Source organism: Panthera onca, chromosome F2, assembly GCF_046562875.1.
Source record: "Panthera onca isolate mPanOnc1 chromosome F2, mPanOnc1 haplotype 2, whole genome shotgun sequence".
In the NCBI taxonomy this organism is placed as follows: Eukaryota; Metazoa; Chordata; class Mammalia; order Carnivora; family Felidae; genus Panthera; species Panthera onca.
In genome coordinates, this window is record NC_138356.1 from 83277485 (window position 1) to 83292722 (window position 15238).

Consider the following 15238-nt stretch of genomic DNA (forward strand, 5'->3'; position numbering starts at 1 on the left):
CCGCCAGCCTTCCTGCCTGCGGCTCAGGGCCGCGAGGCGGCGAGCAGCAGCGGGGCCAGGTCCATGGTGAGGGCGAGGCGGCGGCCTTGCCAGCGCACGTGTGAGGGCAGCGCGGGCGCGCCGGGCGGGTACTCGAAGCAGGCGCTAAGCTCGAAGGCTAGGGCGGAGCGCACCAGACCCACGCCGCCCGCTCGCTCTGGCGCGGGGTGGTAGAGGCGGCCGTTGGCGGCCAGAGGCAGCAGACGCGCCGGCTCGAAGGGCACGGCCAGGGCCTCACCGCCGCCGCAATAGGAGAGACGCGGGGGCCCGGAGCCCGAGGCCAGCAGGTGCGTGAAGACCACCGGCCGGTCTTCGCAGCGCAGGAAATTGCGCTCTCTGCCGCAGGGCGAGAGGAACGGGAAAGAGGCCTCGTAGCGACCGCTGTGGTTGGGTCTCAGGCGGGAGAAGAAGGTGACCAGGAACTGTGGGTCTGGAGGAGAAGGACACGGTTGCTTACCATGCCACGCTACCCTACCCGGGGCCCTACTTCCCCAGGCAATCGGCGCGCCCTGGGCAACGCCACGGGCTGGCGCCGGATGTGGGCACACCACCTTGGCCTCACTCTAGACAGCAGGGCTCATGAGCACAGGATGCCCAGTCCTCTGCTTCGGACGGGCCAGTCGGCAGGCTGGGGAGCAGAGCCCGCCAGGGCCTTGCCGAAGGGAGAAGAAAGGTGGGGAAGAAGTTGCACCGGTACCTTTGAAGCAGGTGATGAAGTTCTTCATTTTGGAGTCATCCAGGAAAAGCTGCAGACAGAGGGGCAGGCCGTGGCCCATGAGTCCCAACTGGAAGCCCGACAGAGTCGGCCCCAGGGCGGAGAGGCTTGGGCAGGCCTGAGCCGGGGCCAGTGTCCACTCTCCTTGCGCTCCTGTGCACGCCGTGTGCAGGGAGGCGAGTGGAAAGTAAACCTGGGAACCCTGCCAACATTCCTGCATCTATCCCGCACTCCGGGCCGTGCGGGTTCCTGGGCTGCCATGCCCTCCCTGTACCTCTCCCTTCCTCCTTAAAAGTTTCTAATCAGATGTGTCACCTCCTCCGCGGAGGCTCCCGGACCTGCTTCCTCCCGGATATGCTGGATGATTCCCCTGCCAGGGCTTGCAAAACAGGCAGGGCGACCCGAAGCTGGGGATCACAGGGTCGGGCAGGATCTGGGGATGCAGAGCGCACGAGACGCAGCAACGGGTGGCAGGTTGGCTGCTGGGGGGCGGGGCGGGGGGCGACCTCTCTCGGGCTGAGACCGGGCGCCCCAGGCGGTCCAACTCTCGGTCCCACCTCAGCAGTCAAGTTCTCATTCTTTAGAGACCCCGCCCACCCATCCGGCCCCGCCCCTCTTACAGGCGCCCCCTCTCTGGCCCCACCTCTCTAACCGGTGCGCCCGCTCCGGCCACGCTCCCGGCCCACCTGGCCCTGATGATCCACATAATAAAAATACTCTCGCGTCTGGGGCTCTGGGGTCTGGCCCTGCGTGTAGTTGACGCCCCCGCCCCCGCCGCAGGCCCGGGTCCCCGGGGACCGCGCCAAGACCACGGCGCACGGCCGGAGCGCCCTGCATGCCCTCCACATCTTCCTCCCGCGCCGGAAGCGGCGCGCGGGTCACGCGGGACTGGCGCTGCGTGAACAGCCTTCCTCCCCGCGACTCCGCGGCCTCACACTTTGGTTCCGGCAGCTGTCGCGGAGCTCGCTTTCCCGGGTCGCGCGGGATTCCAGGGCCGTGGGCAGCCCCTACGCTGTTCATTCTCTGGCCTGCGGGAGCGGCCCGTCCTGCCATCCCGCCGGGGTGGGGTGGGGGTGGGGGTGGGGGAAAGAGACCACCTGCCGGCGGGGTGCGCACGCGAGACGGACTGGGAACGGGGCCCTGGCGGGAGTGCAGGTTCTGTCCCTGTCCCTCTGCCCTCGGGGGCCGACCGCCGGCACTGGCCTCTCGGCCTACCGCTCAGAAAGTCAGCTTGGTGGGGCGGAGTCTGCGTGTTCAAGCAGCTTCGGAATCAACACTGCCTAGCCATCTATGGCAGATTGAGGGTAGGGAGGGTCGCAAAAAGCCCACTCCCCGCGCAAACAGGCCTTTATAAAGAGGTCAAGATACATACCCCGGGGGCCTCAGAAGGCGCAGGGCGGCCCAGCACCCACCTGGTGCCTCCTCCCTGGCCCTCATTCCCAGGAACCAGCCTTGCTTGCAGCCCACCGCTCCCCCCCCCCCCCCCCTGCATTCTCCTCTGGTCTGTCCACCCAGGTGACTGTGCCAGCCCACAGGCTGGCTTATGTGGTGGGCTGCCCAACCCCCAAACCAGCCCCCCGCAGCCCTGCTGCGACTGGAAGAACAGGAGTCGACAGAAAGTGACCATGGCTCTGAAGTGTCCATATGTATTTTATTCACACAAAGTGTTGTCACCTCTTGAGTCCATGCGTCAGAGCCAGAGTCTGTGGCCGGGCCACCCACCCCAGGCCCGGAGACCACCCGACTGAGGACGCTACCTCAGGGAACACCCGGGCCACGGCAGGGCTGGGCTTTTTTGTTTTTAATAAATAAAAACTCAACTCTAAAAAATATATATATATATGTATATATATATAAACTGGGGAGAAATTAAGTTTTACAATTGGAACTCAAAATTCCAAAATGGAAAATGTACAAACTGAGAGTCTAGGTACTTCCTACCCCCAGCTCTGGCCTTGAGGAAGGGCACTCCTGGGCGCTCCCTGGTTCCCCAGCTTGGGGTTCCTTCCCTCTCTTCTACTGCAGGTCCCAGATGGGGATGGGGCAGGGTTTGGTTTTTGGTCAGGAGCCAAGAAAGTGGCGAAGAAAATGAAGGAGTGAGATCAACTTGCTCTGCAGAGGACAGGCTAGGACGGCTCAGAGATAAATAGCATTTGGGTTAAAACTATGTCATTAGCAAATTTAGTTCTTATATCTTTCCCTCTATATCTCTATACACAGGCGGGTTGGTGTGCTGGATAGATTCTGAATTTATAGTTACACGAAGAAAAAAATACTCTTGCCCCCCACCCCCACCCTGCCCCAAGAATGCCTGCTCAACCCTGCCCCCGACCCCAGAGGACTTTGGTTTGGGGGCCCCTCCCTACCTAGAGAGAGCCTGCCAGGCCCTGCTCTGGTGATGGGACAGCCCAGTGCCCTGGGGCCCCCAAATTCCCACGGTCTCCACGTTGGAGGCCACAGGTGGCAGGGGGCAGGAGGAGGCTGCAGGCCAGGAAGGAAACAGAGGGGAACCGGGGAGGGGCAGAGGAAAGAGGGGCAGCCGGGCAGGGTCCAGGCCAGGGCCAGGCTGAGCGCAGGAGCCCCAGCTCCAGGGGAGGGTGGCATGTGCTCTCGGGCCGGCCGGGAGGGGCAGTGTCACTTGGCTCCAGGAAACAGAAGGCACTTTCTCGGGGCTGACCGGCCGGTGGTGGGCGGGGCGGTGCCCACAGAACTGGCCACGAGGCAGCGGGGTGGGAGGGGGGTGTGCGGACAGAGACGCCCTTCCCAACCCCTCTGCCCTGGCTGCGACCTCAGGCCCGGGGCCTGGGTGGGAGAGCTGGGGGCTTCCAGGGCTGGGGCGGGCATGGGCGGGGCCTGGCATGCTGCCTCCGCGGCTGGGGCGTTCCCTCCCCCCTCCCGGCGTGCTCCCCTGCCCGGGCGCACACCCGAGCGTCGGCTCTGTCCCCACCCTCGGTCCTTGGGACCCGCGTGCTATAGCACGCCCTCCATGAAGCTGGTGTCCAGGTGCTGGATGAGCACGCGTAGGAATGACATCTCCTTGCGAGTGTTCTCGAAGATGACGCGCGGGTCGTCCGACCGGCAGCGCAGGCAGTTGGGCGCCATGACCATGGCCAGGTTGCTGACATCCATCTTGGTGATGGCCACGTTGGCTGGCTGCACGAACACCTGCGGAAGGGAGAGGAGGGTGGGCCCAGGCTGGCGTGTTGAGTGCTCGGGGAGGGATGGGGGGGGGGGGGAGTGCCCCACCGCATACCTGAAGGAAGCGGATGAGGTAGCACAGCACCAGGCGGTTGATGCGGGGCAGCGAGTGCACCACGGCCACGGCGGCCTCAGGGCTCTCGTAATGTGCGATGCACTGCTCGTAGAACTCGTGCGGGATCAGGGGCTCTTCCAGCTCCCGATACCACAGCTTCAGCAGCGACGCTACAGACACAGAGCAGGGGGGAGGGGGAGGGCTCAGCCCAGCCTGCTCGACAGGCACCCCTGTAGTGGGAGCAAGGGCGAGGCAGGGGATGTGTCGGGGAGGGGAGGCAAGTGGTGTGACCAGACTGGAAAGAGTCCACCTAGCCCAGGTAGGCTGCCCAGGCCGGCCCTGGAGGCCTGGGGGATTGTGCAGGGAATGAAGGAGGGCTGCAGGAAGGAGGCCCCAGGGGAGACTCTGATGGGCAGGGGGTGTCTGTGCTGGAAACGGACCGGGAGCCACACTGTTCCAACGGCCCAGACCTGCTCCAGCTCCTAGGCGAATGGGCTCACCAGGGACGTGGGGGTCCTCCAGGCCTGTAGGCACCTTCCACTGGTCTACCTGTAGCTTCAGGGCGTTCACTTCATCAATGTCCCCAGGAACTCTGTGGAATACACGGGTGAGTCTCACGGAGTTGGAATCTGTCTTGCCCTTGATCAGGCGCCTCCCCATTAGACTGGCCTCTTTTCCACCAGGGAGAGAGGTGGCTTGGGGCTCCTACCCCATGCATGCTGACTGCTGTCCCTCCCCACTCTGCTAGCCACCCCCGTGCGGATGCCATTATCACCGAGGCCACTGAGGACCAAACCCATAAGCCTGTTTCCCCAGCTGTTCTCTTGGGGCGTGGGTGGAGGGCCTTGTACCATTCCCCCCGCAGGGCAGGAGCTATCATCCCTATTCACAGGCGAGCGGTCTGCTTGCTGTTGCTGTGTCTTTCTAGGCTCGTGTCTTTGGCTCTGCCTGTGGTTGCTGTCCAAGTGCCTTCTGGGACCCTGGTGGCCATTTCTGCTCGGGAACGGTCTCTGGCTGACCCCCCTGCCTAAAGTCAGGCGTGCTGCCATTCAAGGGGACGACTCTCTGACTTGCTTCCTAAGGACAGGGCCCTGCCCTGCCTCTCCAGGCTACCTAGTGGCCCATTTGCCCCAGGGTGTCCCTCCCCACCTTCAGATGACGGCCTCCTGTGGAGGGCCTCTCTGGCTACTCCCAGGCAGGGGCATGGGTCTGGACCCCAAAACCCAGGGCTGAACCACAGAGGTAGGCCCAGTGGTCCTGGTGTCTGACGGCTCCTGCCTGCCTGACACACAGTGCAGCCACCCGAGGCTCCCACACCCAGGGCCCAGGTTGCGGGGCACCTGAAGATGCCTTCCGTCTGGTCACCGTTGAGCGCTAGCACCTCCTCAGACAGACGTGTCTGTACCCAGGGCAGCTGCCGGTCAGGGTAGCGCTCCTTCTGCAGGCTCATGACCTCCTGCAGCGCGCTGCCAAACATGGATGGGCTGAACACAGCGTTCTTGGCGTGCCGGATCTCCTCCACGTTGGGCTTCTTCAGCCCCTGCCAAGATAGCCCAGCTCTCCGTCTCGGTGTGGCCCCACTGCCCTGCTCCCAGCCTTCCCTGTGCCCTGTACCCCTCCCAGGGCTGCCTCTGGCTCGGCCACCCTCCCTTCTCCCCTGTCCTCTCATCCCCGGTAACTCCAGACATCTGCCCAGTCAGAGCTGGCGGTACCCGCAATTCCCTGGTCCCCAAGTCACTGGGGGAGGGGCAACATGCTGGGCCACCTACACTGTCCCAAATTTTTAGGTGGCCCTTGTTGGTCACACAGGAGGAAGAGGGGAAGGACTCCTGGAATGAGAGCTGCCTGTGGCAGTGGGAAGCCCAGGCTGGCTGACCTGGACCATGTGAGACCACCCTGGGGTAGAGGTGAGGGGGGAAAGCCTGAGGTGGGTACAGGCAGCAGCTTCTAGAGGCAGGACTACAGAAGTGCATTCGAAGGGAGAAGGGGAAGGGACAGCCAGGCTCCAGGACAGCTGCCTTCAATAGTTGGGGAAAGGTCTGGCATAGGAGGGCCTGAGGGCTTCCTGGGTAGGGGTGGGGTGGTAGGCTGAAAGGGAGGAGGGAGTGGACAGAAGGGAGAAGATGGCCACAAATCCTAAGACCAGGGAACAAGGTCCAGATGTTTGGTGTGACTGAGGCCCCTCTACGGGTGCCGCAAAATGTGGGCTCAGGGCAGGGAAGATGAGAGGTTGTGGGAGGGGTGTGGCTGTCCAGCTCTGCCAGGCAGTAAGAGGCCCCAGCAGCAGAATGGGGGCCAGGGAAGTGGCTAGGGGAGCACACTACTGGGACCACCCGCACAGCTACCAGTGGGGGGTCTGGGCTCTTGGACCATCATGGCCAGGTGGGTGGCCCAGTGTGAGTGAAGGGGCACATGGTCGTCTTCTGAGCCCGCCCTGCATTCCAAGGCTGGGCCTCCCCTGGGTCCAGAGGCAGTCTTCCAGGGTGGGAGGGTCCCTTCTGGGAAGGGTGGTCTCTTAGCCTGCCCACGTGCTGTGCCTTTCTCTGCCCCTCACCCGCACCAGTATGACGGCGACAGGCCTGGGGCAGCTGGTGCTGCTGCGGCAATGCGTCCCACCCTCACTTGGGCCGGCGCCCTGATGCCCTGGCCTAGCTACACATCCCTTTGCCTGCAGTGGCTCCTCAACTTGCGGTGCAGCCCCTGCCCGAGGCCTTTCCCAGCTGCCTGCCTAGGTAGGCTCCCTGGAGCACTTTCTGTGCTGTGAACTGTCACACGCCCCACCCCGAAGCCGAATGTGCAGGCTGGGCTCAAGGTGAGCGGGACACTCAGTAGGATGTGAGGGGTGGCTTGCCAAGGCTTCCTTCTGGACCCTGCCTGGGTGTCACCGGCATAGCCTGCCACCCCTGCCTGGCTGTCCTAGGGGAGCTCGTACCTTTTTGGCCCCCGTCAGGGCCGCCTTTTGCAGCTTGTGGTAGCAGTACTTGGCGTATGTGCTGATCGCCACCCCTGGAAGAGAGCAGGTTCTGGTCGGCTGGGTGTGGGTGCGCGGGGCACAGAGGCTAAGAGAAGCAGCAGCAGGGGTGAGGAGAGGCAGCTTCTGCAAGAGCCCTGGGGGCCCGGGCCAGTGGGTCCTCACTTTTCTGGGCTAGGTCCTTGAAAGCAGAAACCCACATCGAGAGGCCAGAGGGACTCCCTCGCCTCAAGGAGCCAGGCTTGGGAGGCGACTCCTCTGCCAGCCCACCCACACTTCCTCACGGCCAGGAAGGGCAGGCTGGGAATGAGACTTATCCCCACTGAGTCACAGGCAGGATAGGGCAGGACCTGGGCCCCGGGGTCTCCAAACCCATGCTCCCCTTGCAAGTTAGCCCCGAGGAGCCCCTGACAAGGGTCATTTCCACAGGCAGCAGGGCTAAAGGAGCTTAGTGCCCTCTGCCTTGGTCCAGCACTGGGGACGGGGCTTTGGGCCAAAGGTCCTGCAGCCCTGCGTCCAGCCAGGGATGCTGTGTAGCTGTGGTAGAGGGGCCTCAGCCTGCCGCACCCCATCCCTGTCTGTTGAGGGCTGTGTGGACAGGAGTCATGGAAAGGGAAGCCAAGGAGATGGCTGCAGTGGAAAAGGGGATGAATGTGGAGAGAATGCCCCATGTCCCAAGCTTGGGTGTCAGTGGGAGGGCCACGCCACAGAAGGACACCTTTAAATTCTGCCCGAGGGCTGAAGGCGGCTGGGAGAGGGCTTTTCTAAACTCTGCCCCTGGCAGAAGTTCTGGCTAGTTGTCATGGGGGTGATGGCTCGGGTGGCAGTTTGAGGGCAAGAACCTCAGGGAACTTGGCCATGAGGTTCTCCAGATACAGAAATGAGGGGAAGGAGAGAGAAGCACAAGGTGGGGAGGAGGGAGAGGTGGTGGGGGAGGAGATCCCACACAGGGGGGGTTTGAAATGTGTGCAGCATCTTTCCTGGTGAAGGGGAGGGGGGTGGTGGGGAAGGGAGGGAAAACAGAAGCAGCGACAAGACCACGAACACGCAATGACACGGAGCCCAGAGGAGCCATCCAGGCATAGGTGCCAAGGACCAACAGACAGAAAAGCTGTAACGTGTGCCTCCAGGCTCAGGACTGGCCCCTTCTCTGGAAGGCCCTGCCCCTGCTGGGTCCGCCTGCCCCAGTGCCTGCCGGCCAGAGGGAGGCCTCTACACCCAAGTCTCAAATCCAAATACCCCCATCTTCTTTTAAGGGAAGCAGTTTCTTGTGGACGTTCAAGCACATGGGGGTCTTTGGACCTCAGTGTGAAAAACATAAACATGGCTTAATGAAAATCTTTTTGAGTTATCCCAAGATAGTTTTATTATTGTAAGTGGTAAGGGGATTCTTTTTTAGAGTAAAGTGAAAACAAACATTTCTTATTCTCCCTGGAGAATCTGTTTCCCTATGGTCCCGGGGGGATCCACAGATCCCTGGCAGAGAATCCTAGCTGCTGCCTCTGACAGGCCAGCTCAGGACACAGCACCTAGAACCTTCTGCCACAGGCCGACCTGGCCTCTCTGGGCAGGCTGTCAGGAACCTGGAAGGCAAAGGGGGCCTTGGGCTTTACACTGGCCACCAGGAGCCCAGAGAGCACTTTGTAGCAGGCAGCAGACTGGGTAGGGCCTAGCGAATGCCTCCTGTCTCAGGGCCTCTCCAACAGACTGTGGTCTGAAGATCCTGAGGCTGCCACCTCTCAGTTGGTAACCCTGGTCAGAAGGCAGCCTTTCTGGGCCTTAGCTTCTTCCTCTGTAGGATGAGACAAGGACATCTACCTCACAGGTGCCCATAAAGGGCTGACCTTGGGGTCTGGTGCACAGCTCAGCAGCTGCAGGTATCACAGGGAGGACCAGGGCTGTGGCCATGTATGCCCAGAGTCCCAAGAGCCCCTCTGCACCCTGTACTGCCGTGGACAGAGCTCCCCAGGCCGGGACTGAGGGCTGTCTGCTGAGTGCCTGGGAGGATGTGCAGGGCCTACGGCCAACCCAGGGAGACTCTCACGGTGGTGTGGGGTGCTCTGCTTTGGGCCCACTGACCTGTCCTAGCCTTGCCAGGACACGCCATGCCCAGTCTTTATGTGGGGAGATGGTGGCCCCAAGGGGACTGACAGAAGCAGCTGAGTCTATGCTGCTATGCCAGGGATCCAGGCCTGCCCTGGGGCCTTAGTGCCCCTGAGCCCTGGCTTCAAGCCTCAGAAGCCGCTGGATCTGGCCAGAACCTGCCACTGCCACCTCTTGGCATGGACACTGCTGGGTCCCAGGGCTTCTAGCTCCCTCCTCACTACCCAACACCATCTTGGGCTGTAGTGTCCTGCTTAGCCCAAGCCCAGGCCCACAGGAGCCCATTCGCTGTGCCCCCAGGCCCACCTGCCTGTGGCAACACGACTCGTGAACAGGCTCCGGTAGGAGCTCAGAGCCCCTCCACTCCGTTCCAGATGGGTGTGGCCCAAGGGCAGTTGAAAATTGTGGACTGCAGCTTCCCCTTTGTGTCCAAGGGCAGCATGCATCCAGAGAGCTTCCCAGAGGAAGGGGTGTTGAGGTTGACTGGTATTAGAGAAACAGAAATGGGGCAAGTCTGGGGAATGAGTTATGTGTACCAAGGCTGAGGGAAGTGCCAGGGGTGGGGCAGGGGCTGGTCCCAGAGCCCCGGTGCCAGGAAGGGAAGCTGACAGGACAACAGTGAGACCACCAGCTCTCCCAGCAAGGAGGGTACAGTTTTGGGTTAACAGGGCTTCCGTGGAGCTTGGACAGCAGCAGGATGGGGGTGTGAATCTTGAGCCAGGCCCAGGAGAAGGGCAAGGCTGGTGGGGTTGGTTGGAAAACCCATGGGCTCCCACCAGGGAAGCAAGGCTAGGGTGGCCTGGGTTGGAGGTCAGGACTGGGCAGGCACTGGCCCTCAGGGCACTTCCTCAGCAAACACTCACCTAGGGGGGCTTTCGCAGGCCTTGCCCAGTTCGTCCTCACGCCCCTCCCCACTGAGAGCCCAGCGTGAAGTTGGAAATTATTCTGAAGCACCTCGGAGAAAGGCGCAGGGCAGGTGTGGCCTCTCCCAGGACCCTCTTCAGTGACCTGGGGCCTCCGGCTGGCTCAGGAGGCCGCAGGCCTGATGGTTAGTGCCACCCCACCAACACCCCTTCCAGCCCAGAAGCGGTTAGAGAAAGGAGGCCAGGCGGCCTAGGCCGGAGAGCAGAACTGTGCAGACACAGCGCACAGGGGCTGTGGGGAGAGGCCCTACCATCCGGCTCCTCAACATAAGGCTTGGGTTTCTTTCTCAACTTGGACTTCTTCTTAGTGTTCCTTTCCAGGAGCGCTTTCATATGCTGCGTCACTGGGGAGCAAACAGAGCCATGAGGACCACAGAACACAAAGCCAGGAATGCATGCCCACGCGGGTCGAGATGTGGCTGGCGAGGAGGCCCCTGGGCCTGCTTGCGGCTGACCCCCATCAGCTGGGAAGGTATTGCACCCCTGCTGGATTCCTCAAAGGGAAACAGGGCCATGGCCAATGCCCAGCTGGGGCTGAGGAGCACCCAGCCCAGCAGTGATGTGGTGTGTGTGGTTGTGTATGGGAACGTGTCTGGACCATGTGACCCGGGTAGGTACTGGGGCCCTGCTGAGCACTGTCAACCAGAAAGCTGGCTCTGTTCATGCTAGAGGTGGGCAGGAAGATGCAGGGGAGGTGACCCTGGTCAAGAGAAGAGAGGCAGCCAGTGCCTGACCCTCTGGCTGGCTGGAGGAGCCCCCAGCCCAGCCATCTGGCTCCTAAATGGCTGCATTCAGGGGTCCCAGGCTCCTGAGCTCGTGCTGGAGAAGGTGCTGAGCAGCACAACAGGCTTCTGGGGTTGATCTGGGCATGCCTCCCACTCTGTGCAAAAAAACCTTACCACTGTTGATAGGGAGCCCTTTGCACCCCCTCCATCCTGAGCTCTCTGGAAGGGAGTCTCTATGCACAGCCCACACTAAGGTTGGGAGTTTCGCTCTTCTCTGACAGTGGACCATTTACACAAATTATGTGTTATTCTTTTGCACAGGAGATTGCTATCTTACCTATCATTTATTTTTATCACTAAGGACTTGTGGGCGTATCATTTCACACTCTGAGTTATAATCCAATACGACTTCATTTTCCCTCAACTGCTCCAGCTTTGGCCACTGGGAGCCCTTTCCGTTGGCTCCTGTGTCCTGACACACCCTGCCAACTCCCCGTGGCCCCACCAGCACTTTCTGACTTGGGCACTGCATCGTGTACACTCCCTGCACCGGCCCTAGATTCAGCTGTTTTTCCAAGGAGCCCTGGTTCCTTGCAGTGGAAAATGGTATTAGGAACCAAGATCTGGGTGTGAGGTGCGCTCATTGCTTTTGGGGTGCTGACAGAGCTAGTAAAGATACATTTGTACACTAGCCCCTGTATATGCACATCCCTCCAATATCCCCACACCAATACTTCCAACTGTGATCCGCCACCACAGGACCCTCTAGACTCCTCTAACTCATTTGTAACTGTTGTATCTTTTTACTCTCTGAACAGTGTCTTTTGAAGAGGAGATTTAATTTTGTTAAACTCCAATATATCAATGTTTTTCTCTTGTAGATAGTGCTTTAAGTATCACACATAAAAACCTTTCCCTAAGTCAAGAAAAACTTTCTCCTGTGTTTTGTACTAGTTTTACAGTTTTAGGGTTTTTTATTTGTTTGCTTTTTAAATTTAGGTTTAGGACTTTCCTTTTTTGTTTGTTTGTTTTGTTTTTTAAAGTTTATTTGAGAGAGACAGACACAGCATGAGCAGGGGGTGGGAGGAGAGGCGGGTGAGAGAGAATCCCAAGCAGGCTCTGCACTGTCAGCCCTTGAACTCACGAACTCACGAACAATGAGATCATGACCTGAACCGAAACCAAGAGTCGGACACTTAACCAACTGAGCCATCCAGACACGGCTACAGTTTTTTAGGTTTTATATTCTGGTTTATGATCTGAGGTAGCTTTTGCATACAACATAAAGTATGGGTTGAAGCTCATCTTTTTATGCATTTGGACATCCACCTGTCCCAGCACCATTTGAGGAAAGCACTATCCTTTTCTTCACCGAAGTGCCTTTGTATCTCTGTGTAAAACTGGTTGATCATATATGTCTGGGTCTAGTTGTGGACTCTATTCTGTCCCACAGATCTACTATCTACCTTTACAGCTACAGCTTATTCTCCTGGCTACTATAGCTTTGTAACAAGACTTGAAGTAGGGTAGGGTTAGTCCTCCAAATTTGCTCTTTTGTTTCAAAGGTTATTTTGGCTATTCCAGGTCCTCTGTATTTTCTATGGATTTTAGAACCAGCCTGTTAATTTCTAAATTAGGATTGAATCTATATATCAATTTGGGTGGAAGTAACATCTTGATACTATTGAATCTTCTGATTCATAACATGGTATTTCTCTCCATTAACTTAGGCCTTCCTGACTTTCAGCAATGTTTGGGAGTTTTCATTGTAGAAGTTTTAGAAATCTTTTGTCAGATTCATCCCTAACTTTATCATATTTTTTAAATGCTACTTTGGGGTTTTTTTTCTTTTTTTAAGATTTTATTATTTCTTTTATTAAAAAATTTTTAGTGTTTATTTATTTTTTGAGAGACAGAGACAGAGTGTGAGCTGGGGAGGGGCAGACAGAGAGAGACACACACAGAATCCAAAGCAGGCTCCAGGCTCTGAGCAGTCAGCACAGAGCCCAGTGCAGGGCCCAAACCCACAAACCGCAAGATCAAGACATGAGCAGAAGTCTGACGCCTAACCGACTGAGCCACCCACGCGCCCCAAGATCAAGTGATCTCTATACCCAATGTGGGGTTCAAACCCATGACCCCAAGATCAAGAGTCGCATATAACACTGAGCCAGCCATGTGCCCCCAGATGGTATTTTAAAAATGTTTATTTCCAGTAGTGTGTTGCTATTATGTAGAATCATGATTAACTTTTATATTGGTCTTATTTCCTACAACCTTGCTAAACGCACTTATTGTAGTATTTTTATGGATCTAATAGAAGATTGTGTTGCATGTGATTAAAGAAAATTGCACACTTCCTTTCCAATTTGGATGCCTTTTCTTTTCCACGACTTTGCACTGTCTAGGCCTCCAGCATGATGTATAGTAGATGCAGTGGGGTTGGGGGTTCTTGCCTTGTTCTTGATCTTGCGGGGAAAGCATTCAGTCTTTTATCATTATGTATGGTGCTGGCTAGAGGTGTTTCTTAATTGTGGTAAAATATAACCATGAAAATGTAGCCATAGAGCCATTTTAAGTGTACAATTTAGTGGTATTAGATCCATTCGCAATTTCACGCAGCCATCACGTTTATTCCTAAAATCCTTACATCACCACAAACAGAAACCTTATACCTATTAAGCAAAAACTCTTCATTTACCCTTCCCCAGCTCCTCGTAACCTCTAATCTACTTTCTGTCTCTATGAATTCGCTTATTTTAGATATTTCATAAAGGTTGGATTATACAGTATTTGCCCTTTTGTATCTGGCTTCTTTCACTTAGAATAACTTTTCAAGGTTCTTCTGTGTTGTAGCATGTAACAGAGCTTCATTCCTTTTTATGGCTGAAGAATATTCCATTGTATCAACAGACCACATTTTGCTTATCCATTCACCTGCTGGACACCTGGGTTGTTTCCACTTTTTGGCTACTGTGAATAATGTTGCTATGAATATTGCTGTACAAGTATCTGTTTGACTTTTTACTTTCCATTCTTTTGGGTACTGAAGGGTTTTAAAAAATATTTGCCTTTTATCTGGTTGAAGAGGTTCCCTTCTGTTCCTAGTTTGTTTAGAGTTTATATCAGGAATGGAAATGTTGGATTTTGCCAAATGTTTTTTCTGCACTTATTGGGATGATCACATGGTCTTTCTTTTTCACTGTTGCTATGGCAAATTACATGGAATTTTAATGTTAAACCAACCTTTTATTCTTCAGATAAACCCTGCTTATTCAAGATGCATTATCTTTTTTATATATTGTTGGAGTCAATTTGCTAATATCATTAACAATTTCCGTGTTTAGGAGAACTGTCTGTGCTTTTCTTTTTTTGTAATGTCCTTTTATAAATTTGGTATGGAATGAACTGAGAGATAGTCCCTCCACTTCAGTTTTCTCAATAGGTTTGTAAAGAATTGTTACACAAACAATGGAATGTTTGCTAGAATTTACCAGGGAAGCCATTTGGGCCTTTAATTTTCTTTGTGGGAAGGTTTTAAGTAACAATTCAATTTCCTTAATAGATACAGGATTTTTTTTTTTTTTTTCTTTTTGGTTGTCTATTGCTTATTGAGTGATCTTTGGTAGTTTGTGTCTTTCAAGGCATCTGTCCATTTCCTCTTTAAAATTTTTAATGTTTATTTAGTTTTGAGAGAGACAGAGAGAGAAACAGAGAGAGCAGGGGAGGGGCAGAGAGAGGGAGACACAGAATCTGAAGCAGGCTCTAGGCTCCGAGCTGTCAGCACAGAACCTGACGTGGGACTTGAACCCATGAAATGTGAGATCACGACCTGAGCCAAAGTCCAATGCTCAAACAACTGAGCCACCCAGGCGCCCCTGCCCATTTCCTCTTAATTGTCAAATTTACGGCATAAAGTTGTTTGTAACATTTCCTTTTCCTTTTACATGTTAAATCTGTCGTGATATCATCTCTCATTCTTGAGATTGATAATTTATATCTTCTTTTCATTGTGATTAGTCTAGCTAGATATTTATCAATTTCATTAATCTTCTCAAAGAATTAGCTTTTTGTTTCATTGACTTTCTGCATTGTTTTTCTGTTTTCACTTTTACTGATTTCTACTCTGATCTTCATTATTTTCTTTCTTCTGCTTGCTCTTGGTAGCATTTATTTTTTAAGTTTCTTAAAGCAGAAAATGAGGGGTGCCTGGGTGGCTCAGTCAGTTAAGTGTCCAACCTCAGCTCAGGTCATGATCTCGCCGTCTGTGAGTTTGAGCCCTGCATGGGGCTTTGTGCTGATAGCTCAGAGCCTGGAACCACCTGCTTTGGATTTTGTGCCTCTCTCTCTGCTTCTCTGCTGCTCATGCACTGTCTCTGTCTCTCTGTCTCTCTCTCAAAAGTAATTAAACATTAAAAAAAAATTAAAGTAGAAACCGAGGTCGCTAATTTATTATTTTAGAATAATCTCCCTCTAAGAACTGCTGTGGCTGCATCCCACAATTAATGT

General features: G+C 55.7%; 2 protein-coding genes across 5 annotated transcripts in view; both read right to left on the reverse strand.

Annotated features, from left to right (window-relative positions):
- Positions 1-18: 18 nt before the first annotated feature.
- Positions 19-1611, reverse strand: CF2H8orf82 (chromosome F2 C8orf82 homolog). Of its 2 annotated transcripts, none has more exons than XM_081792169.1 (3): positions 1441-1611; positions 737-785; positions 19-469 (listed from the first exon to the last, which is right to left on the reverse strand). In XM_081792169.1, exons 1-3 carry the CDS (start codon positions 1600-1602, stop codon positions 24-26), a joined length of 657 nt encoding a protein of 218 aa, XP_081648295.1. In that variant the 5' UTR covers positions 1603-1611; the 3' UTR covers positions 19-23. The 2 variants fall into 2 exon arrangements, with proteins under 2 accessions (XP_081648295.1, XP_081648296.1); XM_081792170.1 differs by having other exon boundaries at positions 24-469; positions 1398-1575.
- Positions 1612-2388: 777 nt separating this feature from the next.
- Positions 2389-15238, reverse strand: part of ARHGAP39 (Rho GTPase activating protein 39) — a 109591-nt gene continuing 96741 nt past the window's right edge. For 2 of the 3 annotated variants that reach the window (XM_060611610.3, XM_060611605.3), the window contains 6 exons: positions 10256-10348; positions 6940-7013; positions 5348-5547; positions 4508-4599; positions 4008-4177; positions 2389-3919 (listed from right to left, as the gene is read on the reverse strand). In XM_060611610.3, coding sequence (XP_060467593.2) covers positions 3725-3919; positions 4008-4177; positions 4508-4599; positions 5348-5547; positions 6940-7013; positions 10256-10348 — 824 coding nt within the window. In that variant the 3' untranslated portion in view covers positions 2389-3724. The remainder of the gene's footprint in view (positions 3920-4007; positions 4178-4507; positions 4600-5347; positions 5548-6939; positions 7014-10255; positions 10349-15238) is intronic. The other variant, XM_060611609.3, reaches the window with a different exon arrangement.